Source organism: Anabrus simplex, chromosome 1 (genome assembly GCF_040414725.1).
Source record: "Anabrus simplex isolate iqAnaSimp1 chromosome 1, ASM4041472v1, whole genome shotgun sequence".
NCBI classification, from domain to species: Eukaryota; Metazoa; Arthropoda; class Insecta; order Orthoptera; family Tettigoniidae; genus Anabrus; species Anabrus simplex.
Window position 1 is genome coordinate 984,371,722 of NC_090265.1, and position 20,619 is coordinate 984,392,340.

At 41.3% G+C, this 20,619-nt stretch overlaps 1 protein-coding gene across 1 annotated transcript in view; it reads left to right on the forward strand.

Moving 5' to 3' along the window:
• The first annotated feature begins 9,521 nt into the window (after window positions 1-9,521).
• Window positions 9,522-20,619, forward strand: part of LOC136875410 (cyclin-dependent kinase-like 4) — a 243,294-nt gene continuing 232,196 nt past the window's right edge. Inside the window, exon 1 of the mRNA XM_067148968.2 lies at window positions 9,522-9,589. Coding sequence (XP_067005069.1) covers window positions 9,522-9,589 — 68 coding nt within the window. The remainder of the gene's footprint in view (window positions 9,590-20,619) is intronic.

Genomic DNA, 20,619 nt, shown 5'->3' on the forward strand with positions numbered 1-20,619 from the left:
ATCCCTTTCGCCAGTACTGGACAGTACCGTATTCTCCCGTACTAAACTGACAGTGGCGCACCTGCCGGCCTGACCTTAAACATCAGACGACAAGATTGAAACTACAAAAGTTGTATGTTAAAATTGATAGAAATACGGTAATGATTCTTGCTTTGTTCTACTACGAAAGTTGAATGTTAATACTGGTACTGATAGAGACAATGAAACTCAAAAGATTTAGTTTTGTCCGAATCCTTGGCTGAATGGTCAGCGTTGATGCCTTCGGTTCAGAAGGTTCCGGATTCGATTACCAGTCGGACCGGGGATATTAATCGCGTCTAATTAATTATTCTGGCTCGAAGACTGGGTGTTCGTGTTTGTTTCAACACTTTTCATATTCAGAGAACACACTATACTTCCAACCAGCATCCAACATCCAATAATGATTACTAGACCTCGGATTTTTAGGTGCTAAGATATCATTTTATCTGCCCAAAATAGACTGTCAAATAGGTTCTAAACTAGTTTTAGGTAGCTTCAAATTTACGTATTTTAATAGGCATCAATTAAAATACCAGGTTTATTTTGCTGAATTGATAACTCCTTGGGGGGGGGGGGCGATATAAAACAAGTTTCAGTCGCCTCTTTGCTGTAAACGTCACAGAATATAATTTTACCATTCAATGTGAAATGGGGAAACTCCTGTAACCACTTTTTTTTTATTAAAGATGACTTGGAACCTGATACTTTCGGCATAATTCACACACTGAACAAATGGGAATACCCAAATGTTCTCACAGAATGAAATCGAGGTTCCCCCCCCCCCCAGTCCAATATATATGCCTACTGTTTCCTGCCTCGTGACAGACAACAGGAGTGTTCGCTGAGGGAGGTTCTTAAGGCTTTCCTGAGAGTGTGGTTTGCAGCTTTCCGATTTTAAGATTTTGTTTAAGATACTTAAAACGAGACAGCACATATTTTATTTTCTCGGAATATATGAAAAGCATTTTTAACCGATTTAGGGATAAAAATACGAATTATAGGAATACAGGTTCCAACGTCAATTTAAGCATTTTTTAGGTACCTACTATAGCATCACCGTTTCTAACTATATAAATAAATAGAACGTGTAACTTAAATAAAACGTAATTTTAAGTTATTTCTTCAGGAACAAAATAATTCTTTTCTTTAACTCCGAGGTCATGTGATTACATTCCCCCTATATATAGCTGGCATCAGGAAGGGCATTCGGGCGTAAAATAGGGCCAACTGCACATGTACGCCCCACAGCTCGCACCCGTGACTCCACATATGTGAGAAAAGTGATAGTAGTAGTAGTAGTAGTAGTAGTAGTAGTAGTAGTAGTAGTAGAAGAAGAAGAAGAAGAAGAATAACAACAACAAGAATTTGTATTTTATGAATTTTGTTTTAATTTTCTTCATCAAATATATTTACACGAATTTCTTAATATCCACAGACAGTAGGAAAATAATAACTCGGTAGCTAACAAACTACCGAATACATTAAGAAGACAGCATTTTTCACGGATAATAAATATTGTCTGCCTGCTGTCATTTCTTGATGGATGCAGTACTTTTGCATCCATCTCTTGGCACAGGCCAGAGTAAAGTGTAGCTTCCACCAAAGTCCCAGTCAACATCCATGGCTGTGACAATATGGAAGTTGCTGGGGTATGGGTAGTGGCTGAGTAATGACATTCAGAGCACGACTAGTGCATCTGAATGTTATGAAAGGTGCTGCTCATAGGGTCAGTCGTGCTGCAATAGTACTTTCTGACCCAGTGAGGAAAGCAATGGCAAACTACCTCACTCCTCATCTTGCCTAGTACGCCTCATTTTGGTGCTGCCATTGGTTTTTGGGGTTTCCTTATAACCGCATAACCTTTGGTGGTGCTATTTGAGGATCCAACTAGCCTCTGGGCTGATGACCTAACAGACACAATAAATATTGTTAAGAAAGACCCCAGTGTTTTGTCTCGAGGAAAACAGAAGAGAGGTTTCGATAGCTGGATAAGTTCAAAGTTATTTTAGGCAAAAACAGCACAACTCTTACCAAGCATGGTTCAATGCTTGTATGACTGTAAATCCAAAAACTTTTGTCATCGGATAAATTCAATTTTTACGAAAATCATCCTCTTAATGTAAATCCGAGAAAAACATTTCACACTTCAACAGCTGATCGGAATTACTACTGTACTCAATTTCAAGACCGTCCCGCTAGGTGTGCTGGATCTCAATGTCTTGCGGTATCTCGCAAAGTGACACGTATTCTCTATAGTGTACTTGCTTTCGCCCACCGGGTACGGAAGTTTTACTAAATTATCATAAACATGGGTCTCGGTCATGGCCATCCATCAACAGCTGCTAATTTCAGATGACGACCAGCCATATGACATAGCCTGCACGGTTGCTATGTAACAATGTCTGGCCATCCATTCATACCTTACATCACAGCCTGCACGGTTTCTAGGGTTACACTTCCGTCACGCTAACTTCCGTAACGCAAATTTTCAGGTGACCCCCAGCCGTAAAACATATTCATGTCAATACTGGTATCTAGTCCTAATGAAATTCAATACACTTTCACCCATTCCTAAGCTCGTGCTAATCATTTCACCGGCGAGTTGGCCGTGCGGTCAGGGGCACGCGGCTGTGAGCTTGCATTTGGAAGATAGTGGGTTCGAATCCCACTGTTGACAGCCCTGAAGATGGTTTTCCGTGGTTTCCCAGTTGCTTTACGTTACAAGTTGCTTTACGTCGCACCGACACAGATAGGTCTTATAGCGACGATGGGACAGGAAGGGGCTAGGGGTGGGAAGGAAGCGGCCGTGGCCTTCATTAAGGTACAGCCCCAGCATTTGCCTGGTGTGAAAAAAGAGAAATCACGGAAAACTATCTTCAGTGCTGCCGACAGTGGGGTTCGCACCCACTATCTCCCGAATACTGGATACTGGCCGCACTTAAGCGACTGCAGCTATCGAGCTCGGTCATGAGTCATTTAAAACTAGCCCCTAAAATATAGATTAGCAAGCATTTCCAAAAGTATTTTACCCTCTTCTGAAGCGAATATTTGTAAGCTACTTTAAGTCTAGCTGAAGGAACCGTGCCAACAATTTCCAGGAGTTGAATTGGAGATAATCACAGAAAACCATTTCCAGGACTACCAACGGTAAGAAAGGACATTGATATTCGTTTCAGTGGTCAGTGATTCAATTCTGACTAACCCGCACTGTATCTACACCATGCAGATCAAGAATTATTGAACTGTAATTACATGGTAAGGTAACTCATAACGACAAGGTCTGCGTACAAAGGACAGCAATCCATTAAATATGAAATAACGCTTGCTCAATATAGGTGAAGGTTTATTACCTGCGATGTAGTACAGGAACAAGGTTACATATAGCCATTAGCAGTTTTATACATTGATATGGAGCATCGAATTTTGTAACCGCTCGTCAGTGAGAATGACTCGACTCTCTGTGTTTGGAATGGTCATAAATCAAAGCACCACCTGGTTATGCCGAGTAGTATGAGAGAAGAAAAAAATTGATTATTTAATCATTTAATCCCCTCCTTACAGTAACATACATGCTGACACAAAACCTGGTGTTCGTAGCGTCGTATTTAAAACTTCTAATCTCTGCGTTCTTTCATGGACTTGTAAATGCAAGTTCTCGACCTGTTGTAATACTATCTCAAAGTTAATCTAATTGCTCATATGTTTCTTTCATTATTTCGAAGATTCACTGAGCATGTACACTGACCGATATAATATACCGGTAATCTGAACAGTTCATCTTAACTCTAATACCATGGCACTTAGTATATTAATGCTAATTCAGTTAAAGGTTTTGCGACATTGATTCGAATGCCAGGCAAAGTATTCACTGGCATCTTGAATGGGAGGGTGCGATCAGTGGTTGAGAAGAAGTTGGATGAAAACCGGTGTGGTTTCAGACCGCAGAAGGGCTGTCAGGATCAGATTTTCAGTATGCGCCAGATAATTGAAAAATGTTACAAGAGGAATAGACAGCTGTATTTATGTTTCGTAGATCTAGAGAAAGCATATGACAGGGTACCGAAGCAAAATATGTTCGCCATACTGGGGGACTATGGATTTAAAGGTAGAGTATTAAAAATCAATCAAAGGCATTTATGTTGACAACTGGGCTTCAGTGAGAATTGATGGTAGAATGAGTTCTTGGCTCAGGTTACTTACAGGGGTTAGACAAGGCTGCTGTTCATAGTTTACATGGATCATCTGCTGAAAGGTATGAAGTGTCAGGGAGGGATTCAGTTAGGTGGAAATGTAGTAAGCAGTCTGGCCAGACTGACGACTTGGTCTTAATGGCAGACTGTGCCGAAAGCCTGCAGTCTAATATATTGGAACTTGAAAATAGGTGCAATGAGTATGGCATGAAATTTAGCTTTTCGAAGACTATACTGATGTCAGTAGGTAAGAAATTCAACATAATTGAATGCCAGATTGGTGATACAAAGCTGAAACAGGTAGATAATTTCAAGTATTTAGGTTTTGTGTTCTCTCAGGATGGTAATATAGTGAGATCGAATCAAGGTGCAGTAAAGCTAATGCAGTGAGCTCGTAGTTGCGATCAATAGTGTTCTGTAAGAAGGAAGTCAGCTCTCGGACGAAACTATCTTTACTTCGGTCTGTTTTCAGACCAACTTTGCTTTACGGGAGCGAAAGCTGGGTGGACTCAGGATATATTATTCATAAGTTAGAAGTAACAGACATGAAACTAGCGAGATTGATTGCTGGTACAAATAGGTGGGAATAATGGAAGGAGGGTACTCGGAATGAGGAGATAAAGGCTAAGTTAGAAATGAACTCGATGGATGAAGCTGTATGCATAAACTGGCTTCGGTGGTGGAGTCATGTTTGGTAAATGGAGGAGGATAGGTTACCTAGGGGAATAGTGGACTCTGTTATGGAGGGTAAGAGAAGTAGAGGGAGACCAAGAGGACGATGGTTTCTCAGTTTCTAACGATTTAAAGATAAGAGGTATAGAACTAAATGAGGCCACAGCACTAGTTGCAAATAGAGGATTATGGCGACGTTTAGTAAGTTCACAGAGGCTTGCAGACTGAACGCTGAAAGGCATAACTGTCTGTAATGATAATGTATGTATACATGTTGTTCATCATACGTCTTGTAACTTAACACATGTGGAGCCTGCCTGATAACCTGTGCTATTGTGATGTTGACCAAGGATTGCACAAAGGGACCAACTTCTTCAGAACGGACAGTATTCAATGCAACAAGGCTAAATGGTTAGCGTGCTGGCCTTTGATCACAGGAGTCCCGGGTTAGATTCCCGGCAGGGTCAGGAATTTTAACCACCATTGGTTCATTTCGCTGGCACGGGGGCTGGGAGTATGTGTTGTCTTCATCATTTCATCCTCATCACGACGCGCAGGTCGCCTACGATAGTCAAGTCAAAAGATCTGCCCCTGGCGAGCCGAACTTGTCCTCGGACACTCCCGGCACTAAAAGCCACACGCCATTTCATTTCATTTTACAATACAACAAGTGAGGAGAAATCAAATTTACAATAGTCACTGTGTCCCGGAATCTTCTACTTCCTGGCATTTTCCTAATTACGGGGAGTCCGCACTATGTGTGTAGTTTAATCCCAATTTTACGACCGGATGCCCTTCCTGACGCCGACGCTTTGTGGAGGGAATGTATTCACTATTGCATGTTTCTATAGTAGTCGGTAGTGTAAATGAAGTGATGTGTTACGGTCGGTCGAACAAGTAATAATTGTAATTTTGTGTGGCTATTTCTAGCGGGAGCCTCCGTGGCTCAGACGGCAGCGCGTCGGCCTCTCACCGCTGGATACCGTGGTTCAAATCCCCGTCACTCCATGTGAGATTTGTGCTGGACAAAGCGGAGGCGGGACAGGTTTTTCTCCCGGTACTCCGGTTTTCCCTGTCATCTTTCATTCCAGCAACACTCTCCATTCTCATTTCATAGCATCTATCACTCATTAATATAAATCACTTTGGGAGTGGCGACCCCATCGTAATAACCAGCCTATATCTGATTCATTCATTACATCCCTGATCCGGTCAAAGACTGGAAAACAGGTTGTAGGTTTTCATTTTCATTTCTAGCGGAGTGCAGCCTTTGTAAGGCAGACCCTCCGATGAGGGTGGATGGCATCTGCCATGTGTAGGTAACTGCGTGTTATTGTGGTAGAGGATTGTGTTATGTGTGGTGTGTGAGTTGCAGGGATGTTGGGGACAGAACAAACACCCAGCCCCTGGGCCACTGGAATCAACCAATGAAGGTTCCCGGGGCCCTCTGAACCGAAGGCCAGTACGCTGACCATTCAGCCAACGAGTCGGATGGTCGAACGAAGGTAGTCGTGCATGTTGCTTCTCTAGTGAGAGCGACCTGTCCGACCACTTGGCGATCGACAGTCTGAGCGAACGCACCATATTCATTCCGACTGATTCACATCCGTAGTCACTACGGCATTCGTTGCAAACCGTTGGGAATCCAAAGACAGGGTGAAAGTAAAACCTGAGAGGAAGTAATATTGATTACTAAATTAAGAAAAGATGAAGACCGAAGTGTGGGAATAGTTCTTGCTAGTAACCACTGCGAATAGTGAACGTGCAGGATATGTGCCATGTAAATGCTGTGCTTCCATACTGATGTTTGCATCTTCTACCTCACGTAGGAAAGCACACGTGTATAATGTGCAGCCGAATCAAGTGCGTCTATCAAATACAATACCGTGCCATACGATATCAAACAAAATATTACACAGAAGTGAGTCGAAATGTGTACAACAGATTTCGAGAGTAGGTTACTTGATCTATGTCAAGAAACGAGTTAATGATGGCGAAGACTAAGGACCGCCTTACCTCAGACTACATGCTGCTAGCCAACCCGCTCGAAGTCGACAGCGATACGGTCGATCGTATGGGGTTCGAATGAGCGTGAGCGAACGACTTCTAATCTGTATTAAGACGAACACAAACAATTCGGCCAAGGAAACTGTGACCCGGATCTAATCACTAAATGTTGTCTCTTTAGGACTAGCGTGGTACGTATCTATTCACACACTAATATGACTACTGACGCAAGAATCTGGCACAAGGCTCTCAGACAAAGCCATAATCTAACAATGAAGTAAAGCTACTTTATTTTTGAATCTCACAGTCGACAAAGAGAGTATACGATAGTGTCTGTCGCTATCCGCAATACCAGACAAATCCCAAGAAGTACTTCTTACCGTTCGCTTTAATGTATTTTGAAGAAAGGAAGAGTAGGCCTACATGCTGGAATGGTACAGGCAGATTTACTCTGAAGGACGTGGATTCAATATCCTACCTGGCATTAGAAAAATTACTACTTTCGGAAAAGCATATTACCTTGCCGTTCACTTATTCTACAATAGAAATGAACTCCAGGTTAAATGCCGGTGGCGCCCGAAGACACTGAGCTACTCATGTAGAACTTATACAATACAATACAATAAAATACAATACAATGAATTTATTTTGTCTGGCAAGATTAAGGCTATTAGGCCATCTCTTCCATCCAACCAGAAAATACAATGTCTACATGTGCAAAATTAAAATAAATAGACTTACAACTGAAACATCTTGCAACTACTAAACAATACAATATTATGATGAAAAGCAAAAATAAAAATAGGAAAAGATAGGAAAATGATGATGATAATTATTATTATTTACACAATTATGACATTATTACTTAATTTGAATTAAACTTAACCTTGATAATAACAGTTAGAATATATAAAGTCTATAGTCTGAGGAAGGCTAAATCTACAATATTTCCATAATATACGAATAACAATTTAGGACTTCATCTATTACTTAGTATGTATTGGTGACAAAGTTGCCTAGAACTAGCAGGTGAGGCTCCTCTGACAGAGATGGGTGGTGTATTCCATTGTCGTGCCGAAGAAATAACAAGTGAGTTTGTGTATCGTGTGGTGCGGTGAGGTGGAATAGATAAGAGTGTATCAGATTTTGACCGTGTTCCGAAACTGTGATTGGATGAGAGGTGGTGTAATTGACTGTAAAAGTAGGGAGGTGAGCATGGGAAGAGTATTCGATGAAGAAGGAATAAAGCATGGTGATTACGGCGCTGTTTGAGTTTTAGCCAACCGAGTTCATCGTAGGCAGGTGTAACATGGTCAAAGTAACGTAGGTCACAAATATAGCGAACACAGGCGTTTTGCGCGCGTTGTAGTTTGTCGTTAAGTGTAGCAATCTGGTCGTTGTACACAGTGTCACAGTGGTCGAAATGAGGTAATGCCAGAGTGCAAATGAGGCGTTCTTTTAATACTCGGGAAAATATGTTCCGGAATCTTCTAAGTGAGTTAAGTGTCGCAAATACTTATCCCACTTCGAGGTCGTTCGTGCACAATGTTGTTGATATCATTGAAAGTCTAGTTCACATGAGTAATATTTGCCGCTAATGGAAAACTTTGTCCACGGGAGAAGGATATAAATTTTACCTTTGACTGGTATGGAAGTACCTACTTCTGAATAGGGAGATGGAAGTTACATTTCACAAAGTGGTCAACGTCAGAGTTCACGAAGTGATTTAAGCAGATATTTAACTTATATTGTGAGCAGGGAATGAAAAACGAGTCACTACACTCATCACAGTTCACTTTATCTGAACCAAGAAAGAACTCATTCGGTGTGGTAAACCATTCAGGTACTCGTCGAGAACGTACAGTATGTTGTATCACCAGTATACAAATATGATCACGCAGAACCGAGAAGGTATATTGTATCCAAAGCTTTAGCTAGGCTATGGGCTATTGATCAGGTATTCTGAGGCGGAGTTTACTTGTGGTATGGTGGCCAGTTAATTTCTGCTGCTTCTTCTAGCCAACACCACGAGAACAACCCATCCAAAGCGTGACCAAACCCAAGGTTTAACTTCGGAGATCCGGTGTTCCAGTATGGCCTTGTTGAGGTCATATTGTTTCACCAGTAGACAGATATGATCGTTCTGAATGCTTTGTCACCCTGAAGTTGGTTCTTGATTTAGATGGAGTGAACTATTGTGATGAGTGCAGTGACTCGTTCTTCATTCGCTGCTCATGTCTGCTTTGTTCCCTTTATGAACTCTGACGATGACCACTTTGTCAAATGTAACTCCTGTCCCCCATGCATTATCTTTCAATTCAAAAGCATGTGCCTTCCGCGCAACCCAAAGATAACATTTCCATCGTCCTCCTGCGGATAAGGTTTTCCATTAGCAGGAGATGGCCTGGTTTTTATTTTTAAGAGGTGAAGAGTTCTTTCCTTAATTTTAACTGGACGATGGGAACGGGCGTACGCTGTGTAGCCGCATGTCAGCTGAATGCAACATGTTCTGGAGGTGGTGGAGGGGGCGCTTCTTGACCCAGTGCTGCAGCTCCCACTGAACGTGGCGCACCTCCACCGCTTGTGCTGCTCTTGTAATCAATGTTGTCAAGTTAGTGTGGAGCCGACCGCATGGAGAGATGGCTAGGTGAGAGGCGCTTGTGGCTCTTCGGCAACCACTTGCCCCTGCTTCCCCGCAGGTAAAAACAACGCTCTGATAATAGTATCTGTAGAATCTTGTTACATTTACAAGTATATTATGTGGAAATGTACAGTACAATATAATATTGCTACTCCTCAAAGTTTACTGAATGTAGGTTTCGTATGATGACTAGAGATGGGAATTATAGGCACGAATAGGTTAGAATGGAAACGTATTTGAACAAGGCGCAAGTGAAACCTAGCCGCTCTACAGATATGTCTGGGAGTTGCATAAATTTTAGGGGTTCTAATAGTTCAGATCGATAATATTTATGCAAATCTCACCGCAGAACCGTCCTGCGGGTAACATACACTTGCGCCTTGTTCAAATACACTTGCATTCTAACCTATTCGTGCCTATAATTCCCATCTCTAATGATGACTATTCTGAGGAAACATTCTAATCAATGTCAATTTTCTAATTTCAACGTTACAAATTTTCGTATGTTATTTAAATATGAGTCCGCCTCTGTGGTGTAGTGGTTAGCGTGATTAGTTGCCACCCCCGGGGGCCCGGGTTCGATTCCCGGCTCTGCCACGAAATTTGAAAAGTGGTACGAGAGCTGGAACGGGGTCCACTCAGCCTCGGGAGGTCAACTGAGTAGAGGTGGGTTCGATTCCCACCTCAGCCATCCTGGAAGTGGTTTTCCGTGGTTTCCCACTTCTCCTCCAGGCGAATGCCGGGATGGTACCTAACTTAAGGCCACGGCCGCTTCCTTCCCTCTTCCTTGTCTATCCCTTCCGATCTTCCCATCCCCCACCAAGGCCCCTGTTCAGCATAGCAGGTGAGGCCGCCTGGGCGAGGTACTGGTCATACTCCCCAGTTGTATCCCCGACCAAGTGTCTGAAGCTCCAGGACACTGCCCTTGAGGCGGTAGAGGTGGGATCCCTCGCTAAGTCCGAGGGACAAACCGAACCTGGAGGGTAAACAGATGATGATGATGATGATGATGACTTAAATATGAAAAGCATGTCCGTAAAGGGAAATGTTTTACATTTGGATAGACGTGTAATTGATCATTTTAAATCTAATCTGTCTTTAAAAAGGGCATGTTTGATTCATTCTAGACGCTATGGATAATCTTGATCATCAATTCGTTGGATTTTGGTTTGGATGAAAATCGTCTAACATCTCACATTGTCGAGGTGTTTGTGAAAATGTGTAATTGTAGTGGAACCAGAGTTAACATATAATAAATAGGATGGCCAATGAATTTTCACCCCTGAATCCGTCACAACATTAAGCAGGAGACTAAGGGGTTGGCAATTCTGTGTTAGGACCTTTTCAAGGCTTACAACCTCAGGAAAGATCGTAATCGAAGTCAGGGCCTTCACACATAGTGTAGGTATTACTACAAACACATATCATTATCTTCCAATATTTCATATGATACTGCATGATAGAGCCACAGTATTTTATAGTACGACACTACAACATAATATATTAATCGGGCGAGTTGGCCATGCGGTTAGGGGCGCGCGGCTGTGAGCTTGCATCCAGGAGATAGTGGGTTCGAATCCCACTGTCGGCAGCCCTGAAGATGGTTTTCCGTGGTTTCCCATTTTCACGCCTTAATTAATGCCACGGCCGCTTCCTTCCAACACCTAGGCATTTCCTATTCCATCGTCGCCATAAGACCTATTTGTGTCGGTGTGACAAAGCCACTAACAAAAAAAGAACATATTTTTATTAAAATGTGGTAGTAATGAAACAGTTTAAACATCTTTCGAATACACAGAACGTAAGCAAATTTCCTTCGTAAGTCTCGAAACTCGAAGTATATATGTGGAGTTTATAAAATATATCTGTACTCCAGACATAAGGCAGTAAGGCGCAATAAAAATAACAATTTGTTTATTTCATACTGTTCACTTTCATTTTCTTTTTACATTCCAGCGACACAGACAGGTCTTATGGCGACGATGTGATAGGACAGGACTAGGAAGGAAGCGACCCTAGTCCCTGCATTTTATGATGTGACAATGGGAAACCACGTAAAATCATCTTCGGGGCAACAGACAATAGTGTTCGAACCCAACACCCAAACCACATCTATGTGCAGTAAACACAAGGTAATTGTACATGAAGTAATAATTTCAGATACTGTATGTATAGGTCCTATATATATATATAGGACCTATATATATATATATATATTTATTTATTTATTTATTTACACACATCCTTTCGACATGTTATTGCATTTATTTAAATATAAAAGCGTTGAGAATCGTGGCCGTAAGCACCCTATAATAATAATAATAATAATAATAATAATAATAATAATAATAATAATAATAATAATAATAATAAACTAATAATATTTTTCTTTAAAGAAAGATCCAACACTATCGCCCTGTCAAAAAACTGGAATGTCTTTATGCAGTGGAATGTTTAATTCTGAACAAAAAAAGGAGAGGAATGGAAGTACTAAGGAAGATACTTGGATCAAGAAAAGTTCGGAGTTGTTGGATGAGATGGAGCAATAAAGAAATCTTACATCTCAACTGAAAATTGTCAGATGCCCTAGGAAAGGAAGAATTTATGTGCTCGCTTGGTCCGAATAAATCCGGAAAGTCTAACTAAAGACATATTCGACCATTTTGACAAAAATCCCAAACCACAAATGAGTTGGTTCATCGAAGTGAAAAATGATTTGGTAGAAATGATTACGAAAGAAATTCTATACTGGCCTACACTTTGCTATGGGATTAGAAAATTCCGGTGTTTTCCGAAAAAAGACAGAAAACATGCAACTGTCTGGACTAACGGAAGAAGAAAAGAACGCAGTGAAACGATGAAGAAATAATGGATGGACTGGAACTCAAGAAAAAAGACAGAAACATGAGGATGCTATTTTACGTGGTTCATAAATGACCGAAATCGAGGAAAGAAGAACTAATATGGCGTTCAACGTTCCTTTACTTGCTAGTAGAAGTCACGCTGCTGATTTTCCCCCTACCCTCCCCACTGAATTAGGCTCTTGAACGATTCACCAAGTCTACTGATAGGGGACTTTCCCATTTAAACACTCTTACATCCCCAGAAACTGACCCAGACTTCGATCCTGCAGACATAAGTAGGGTGGTAACTAACTTTAAGGAAACGATGTTGGTCGAGTTCCACTAAAAATAATCCCTTTGGTTGTGTATGTGGTATGCATAGAATTCATGTCAGAGAAAAGCGGAACAAAAATATGTGTGTATGGATGATGGTTCCACAGGTATCATTTGGTTTCTAGGGAGAAAACAGATGAAAAATTAACCAAGTTCCTCCGTTACACGGAGAAGCATAGAAGCATGGTTATGCTTTCTTTTTTCCTATTTTAGTATACACAGACGACGTACACTTGTTGCCATGGTTACTGTGGTTTCGGAAAACTATCCACGCTAATTCTAGACAGACCCCCAACCCAAAAACATGTCAGTGTTAAAAAGCACATTTAAAACCCTGTACATATTAAGGGGACTTGAAACATAATAAATAAAACATTTTGATATGTTTAATGCTCTTCTTACACTCAAATGTACAATTTACTAATTAAAAAAGTGTATCTTTTATTAAGAATTCATTCAAGAAATCAATTAGGTGGGTTCAGTCCCGGCTCATTCTGGTAGCATTTGAAGGTGCCGGATACGTCCCCGTATATTTCCAAAATCAAGTAACAGAAAATGCTTTGGTTTTCACTAATTTGTAGTAACAGCTTCAATATTTACGTTGGTATCATTACCATAAAATATGGTTACCTAGAGCGAGGTGCTTGGTTTCTAATTCAGTGTATGAATATACATGATACAGTTTTAAAGGCAAATTTTGGCATTTGATATTTTTAATTTACATTACTGCTTGTATCTCTCTAATTACTGAACGGAAGTAATAACTTTTCACTAAAGCTTTAGAAACAACCAAGAAAAGGTCCACAGAACCAAAATCGCACCAAACATTTTCTAACTGCTCAAATTAGACACGTGTCTTTGGTGGCGAGTCCTAGTGTTTACAGAGCCCTATGTCTTCTGCTTTGGGCTAGAGCAATTTTGTTACTTTCACTGATCTGTCCCAGTTTCGTCCTTTGCTTTGACAATATGAAAGTGACTGAGGTATGAGCGATGTTAATAATACCATTCCTTATGCTGCCAGTTCCTGTCATCAATAGCGTAAAAATGTCGCTCATGGGACCAGTTGGTGTGTGCATTTCAGTAGACTTTCTAGACTAATGTGTAATAACGTCTGGCGCGGTGGGGAAAGCAACGGTAAACTACCCCACTCCGCGTATCCCTACTATGTCTCTTCAGTGACGTCTAGGCTATCCATTATAGCTTATGTAAGCGATGTTAAGGATCAAACCAGTCTTCGGGCTGAATACTCTACATACATACATACATACATACATACATACATACATACATACATACATACATAGGCCTACAAGGTGATTTGAGATACGGAGAAGGTGAGTGCGGAATGGCCGTGGGCTATAAAAGAACCTGATTCGGCGTTTGCCTTAGTGCAAACAGCGGAAAAGCATTCTCAGGAGAGCCGACTGTAGGACCAACCCATTGCCTCCCCAATGCTGGCTGACCTGTAGAGCCTGACGACGACTACTACTACTACTACTACTACTACTACTACTACTACTACTACTACTACTACTACTTTTGCACTAAAACATCACAACAATGGAATCTTTTACGTTTCTAGACCGTATATGTGTGTGCAGTGCTTCGTCCAGAGCGTGCTAATTATGTTTCTCTTAAAAACCATTGTAACTAAAAATCATACATCATATTCAAATCAGAAATGACACTTCATTCTGAATCAGTGAACTTACAGAATAGATGTCAAAAGTATACAATATCGATATATTTCAAAATTATAGATGACGTGGTTGTAGAAATATATGGCCAAATATTTAGCAATTTTTGTACGCTGTGAGACAGGGCACTTCACATGCATTCCAACTGCCCTTAATGTTAATTAGCGTTCCATGAATGGGTTGCCTAGACGAGGTGGTCAAACAGTGCTCGTTTCACCCGGAAGGACATGGGTTTGATTTCTATCAGGAAGTCGACACACACGTGGTCCTACACCAGAGATGAGAAACATGTTAATTCTTAAAGGCAAAGGAGACAGGCATAGAAACAAATAGTCGTTGTGTTACGAAAATATCGCAAACTTTGGGATGGGAAGACTTGTGAATAAGGAGACGAGCTGCTCGACTAAGCGGAATGTTCCGAGCTGTCAGTAGAGAGATAACGTGTAATGACGTAGATGAATAAGCTTGAGTGGAGCTTTTAAAGATAGACAAGATATGAAAATAAAACTGGAATTTAATAGGGCAAATTGGAGCAAATGTTAATTATACGAAGAGTAATTAGGGATTGGAATAATTTTTCAAGAAAAATGTTCGATAAATCTCGAAGTTCTTTGAAATCGTTTAAGAAAAGACTAGGTAAACAACTGATAGGAAATCTGCCACCTGGGCGACAACCCAATATGCAGATCAATGGTGATTTATTTATTTATTTATTTATTTATTTATTTATTTATTTATTTATTTATTTATTTCTGACGACGCAAGGACGGGAAACGGCTACGACTGGGAAGGCAGCGAGCCGTAGCCTTAATTAAGGTAGCCGCAGCCTTTGCCAGGTGTGAAAATGGGAAACCACAGAAAATCATCTTCAGAGCTCCAGATGGTGAGATTCTCCATGCAAACTCACAGCTACGCGACCCTAACTATGCAGCCAAAGTGAAGGTTGTATAGTCACTAAAATAAACCGCACATTCAATATTTTTCAGGCTTAATTTTAATTGTTTTCGAAATATAGTTCAAGCACCTCCCATATGGAGTACAAACCCTGTAGATACCCTCAACAAACGTTATATCTATAAGTCCAGTACTGTTTCTGAGAAAAATGTACCAGTGACGTCCAGTACTTACACAATAACATGCGCTCATTCTTTTTTGAGCGAATTAACACGATGTTTACAAGGCCGTGTCTTCCGATCGATATTTACAACTATCGCCTCACTAACTCCTGGTTAATGAGAATATGGCGTGGAATAACTACACATAATTCTCGTGAGGAAGTCATGTCATTAGCTGACTATGGGTAAACTGCTGGGCTGAGGTTGCATTCTTATGTGCAATACAGCGCACCTAACAGTGCGACTCCATGGCTAAATGATGGCCTTTGTTTACAGGGGTCCCGGGTTCGATTCCCGGCAGGGTCAGGAATTTTAACCATTATTGGTTAATTTGGCTGGCACGGCGGCTGGGTGTATGTGTCGTCTTCATCATCATTTCATCCTCATAATAACGCGCAGGTCGCCTACGGGTGTCAAATCAAAAGACCTGCACATGGCGAGCCGAACATGTCCTCGGACACTCCCGGCACTAAAAGCCATACGCCATTTTTTTCTTAAGGTTCTTTCGCTATTTTCACCACTAGTGTTTTATTTTATAGTACTTTTCAAACTCTGTTAAAGGACACCTCACACAATATTCTCGAACTATACCCGCCAGTCATTTCCCACTCCAAATTAGCGACCATTTTGTTGTGGCGTGTGACATCACGCGTTCAAGGCTAATGTCGCGTGATATAATTTGAACTTCGCTCTTTTAAACAGTGTCTTGCTTATTTGGATGTGCATTATAGTTTTTGAGTGATTAATATTTGCGTGGTATACGCAAACTAATGACATCGTCTTTCACGATGTTTCCCCTCCACCATACTGGACCCACAGCGTACGTTGCTCTTCGTTAAACTTAAACAAACAAACAAACAAACAAACAAACAAACAAACAAACAAACAAACAAACAAACAAACAAATAAATAAATAAATAAAGATCCTCTCCCCACGTCAAAATTCTGAGGACGAATATCACCTGAGGTGAAATGCAGAGCTGTACTCAAAATTTGAAAAGGTTCCATTTTCTATGAGAAAGCAAAGTCTTGTGATTTAATTATCTCTCTTGAATGTTTAACACCAGAACATCACGCAAAATTCTTTATCTTCTCATGGCTTGGAAATACACATCTGTATGTGCAACTGAAGTGAAGGGGAATCTGACCGGTATCTCTGACGCACTGGTTAAAGAAAGAAGTGAATTCAGGATCTGGGTACACAGGATATAGGCTCTTCCAGAGAGAGTGAGAACAAGAACTGGCGTAGTGTGGTCTGAAGAGCGAAGAACTGCATTCTCCACCAAGTTGAAAGGGTCTACAACTTGCAGTTTGGCTGCCAAATTGTTTAAATGTTTGTTTTTAAAATTTGCAGGACGTCGCACCGACACAGATAGGTCTTACGGCGACGATGGAACAGAAAAAAGCTAAGAGTTGGAAGGAATCGACCGTGGCCTTGATTAAAGTACAGAAAGTATGAAAATGGGAAACCACGGAAAAGCATCTTCAAGGGCTGCCGACAATGGTGTTCGACCCACTGTCTCCTGAATGCAAGCTGACTGCTACGTGACGCAAACCGCGCAGCCACTCGCTGGGTTGCAGGAAATGTAGCTGGGCACCTGCCGTCCTGGTAGGCAAAGGCCTTTAATAGATATTTAGGAGCCATGCGTCTTTTCTGATTCTGTTTCAAGATATTTTCTTTGACATACAACACTTGCTGCTTTTTGTTATTGAGAAAACGTTCATCTGACGACTCAGTAATAACTTAAACCATATTTTGTGCATTTATATCATTTAGATTTTTAGTACCAGTTGATATTTTAAAATTACATATTTCGTGTTTAGTTCTATTAAAGTATTTGACAGGAGTGAAACATTTGAAGGCAAATATGTTGCTTGCTTTACGGAGAAGAACCGATAGTTCTTGAGCGCTCCGCCATTGACAACCTCTCCATCAACCAAAATATCCTTCCAGTACGAAGAGAAAGAGAGAGAGAGAGAGATGTACGTAACTGTCTGATAACATTTGTGAAAGATTGTCCGGCTCCATGGCTAAATGGTTAGCGTGCTGGGCCTTTGGTCACTGGGGTCCCGGATTCGATTCCCGGCAGTGTCGGGAATTTTAACCATGATTGGTTAATTTCTCTGGCACGGGGGCTGGGTGTATGTGTTGTCTTCATCATCATTTCATCCTCATCACGACGCGCAGGTCGCCTACGGGAGTGAAATCGAAAGACCTGCACCCGCCGAACCGAACATGTCCTCGGACACTCCCGGCACTAAAAGCCATACGCCATTTCATTTTGTGAAAGATTTAAGAGAAAAGCCATGAATTTCTGTATTTTCTTGGTTAACACAACCTTTTTATCCCCCTGTTGAATACGAAATACAGATTTTATGAAAACACTATAACATACCTATGACATAACACATTTAATTAATGACGGAATTATATGTTTTGTTCTACAAGAACACCTTCCAATTCTAACAAACCTCTTTTATAACATGTATGTATGTCTACAAAATTGTTTATGTTGCGTGAACTTGTCAATTATTATGATTTGGTGGTGATATGAATAAGCGCAAAAAAACTGTGTGAATACCAAAAAATCTGTGTTCGAACACCTCAATAAATTCGAAAATGTTTGCTGAACTTATCTTAGAGCAACCCAGATACCCCCCAACCTCATGGCACTATAGCCCTTGAAGGGCCTTGGCCTACCAAGCGACCGCTGCTCAGCCATAAGGGCTGCATATTACGAGGTGTCGTGTGGTCAGCACGACGAATCCTCTTGGCCGTTATTCTTGGCTTTCTAGACCGGAGCCGCTATCTCTCCTCAATTCTAATCACGTAGGCTGAGTTGACCTCGAACCAGCCCTCAGGTCCGGGTAAAAATCCCTGACCTGGCCGGGAATCGAACCCGGGGCCTCCGGCTAAGAGGCAGGCACGCTACCCCAGCACCGCGGGACCAGGGCAACTCAGATACAGTACGTCTACCTCTTCCAGCCGCTACGCTTGGTTTGATAGAATATAAAGATGTTCTTGTATAATGAAACCTGTTCTTCCTCTTTTTGCTATTTGTTTTACAAACAGGTCTTATGACAATGGGATAAAACAAGGCTAGGACTAGAAAGGAGGCGACCGTGGCCTTAATCACGGTACAGCCCCATTTACCTGCTGTGAAAATGGGAAACATTAGAAAACTATTTTCAGGGCTGCCGACAATAGGGTACAACCCCACTATCTCCCGAATGCAAGTTAGTAGCTACGTGCCCCAAACCGCGTAACCAACTTACTCGGTAACGAAACATGTAATTATGTTATTAATTACATATGATTTAAACAGGTATGCTGTAGTGTTTTGATAAATATTGTATTTCATTTCTATTTCTTCTTCTGCAGAAAGTTTGTAAGTATATGACTATAGTATTACAATGGATGTCACAGGACTTAATCAAGCTCTGTCCCAGCATTTGGATGGAATGAGTGTGAGGCATAAAACTAGGGGAAGAAACACAAAATAACAGCCGTCAAATGACGAGTTTTAGAAGAGAGAAGCCGCTCCACTTGAGATTCTTGGTTCTTAATTCTTCATCAGGCATAGCTACTAAAGTAGACCAAAGGTATGTTTATATAGTTACTTACACAACAGCCACGAAAAGTGGCTTTGTACGTTACCAGTGAGATGTTGCTTGGACGGAATTTTTAAACGAGTTACGTGAACTTATCACTTTAGTGACTGTTTCATACAATATTTTATTATATACTTTCTTTCTTTCTTAATCCGTTTACCCTCTAGGGTTGGTCTTTCTCTCGTACTCAGCGAGGAATACCGCCCGATTCTGAGTGGACCCTGTTCCAGTCCTCGTACCACGCTTCAAATTTCGTGGCAGAGCCGGGAATCGAACCCGGGCCTCCAGGGGTGGCAGCTAATAACACTGACCACTACATCATAGAGGCGGACTTATTTCATACTATGATGAATTTGTACAAATAAAGTATTTAATTCTAAACAATTTTTACACGTCATCGCGCAAATCATGATTGACTACAAATCATGATTGACTAATGCAGTGACGTGTTGTGTTGTGTTGTGCGTCGTTATGAAAGTCATGAGATGATGATGATGATGGTGATAATGATTGTTGTTTAAGGGCGCCTAACATCTAAGGTCATCGGCCCCTAATGGTACGAAGTGAGACGAAATGCAATGGCAATATAAAAGTCCTAAATCATCCACTGACCAGAATTCAAAACACGATGACGAAGAATAAATGGATGAATATGAATTTTAAACAATCAGTGGATCCGACCTACAATGCACCACATTCCCAGAAACTACCGTAAAACAACAGTATACTAACCAAGGGACTGCTCCTAAAGCACAATTCTGAATCGATGATGCTTGTTGTCTAAAGGGGTCCAAAATCCAGGTCATCTGCCCCTCATAATGGTACGTATCGCTAGTAAAGTAGAACCATGGCATTTGTCATGTTGCGGTACTAATCAAAACTAGCGTAAACTGGCGGTATTCCACACATTATGGTGGTACTACTCACAGGAAATGTAATACGCACATGTAACGCTGACCTATAGTGTTTCTCGCATTGCGGCGCCACTTACGGGCAAACCAAAACCATGGTGTTCCTCATATACGTGTACTAATCACAGGGACTTGTACTATCACTGGTGTTCCTGACATAGTGGGTACTAATCATAGGCAAGGCAGACCCATGGTGTTCCTCACATAATGGTACTAATAACAGGCAACGAAAGCTCGTAGTGTTCGGGATGTAATCACGAGTACTGTAAATCCCCACCCTGATTCACACTCTGTTGCTACTAATCACAAACCTATTGTGTACGTAACCTAGTGGTACTACTCGCAAGTAAAGGCGACCCATGGTGTTCCCAGCGTGATGGTACTAATTACAAGTAGTCTCATGGTTCTAATTCGATCATCCCTTGGTCGCCCCTTTTAGTCGCCTCTTACAACAGGCAGGGGATACAGTGGGTGTATACTTCGTCTGCGTCCTCCACCCACAGGGGGTTGTGTGTTTGGTCTGCAAGAGTTATTTCGGTCAAGTCCGACGGCAAGCCGGTTAGGACCCCACTATCGG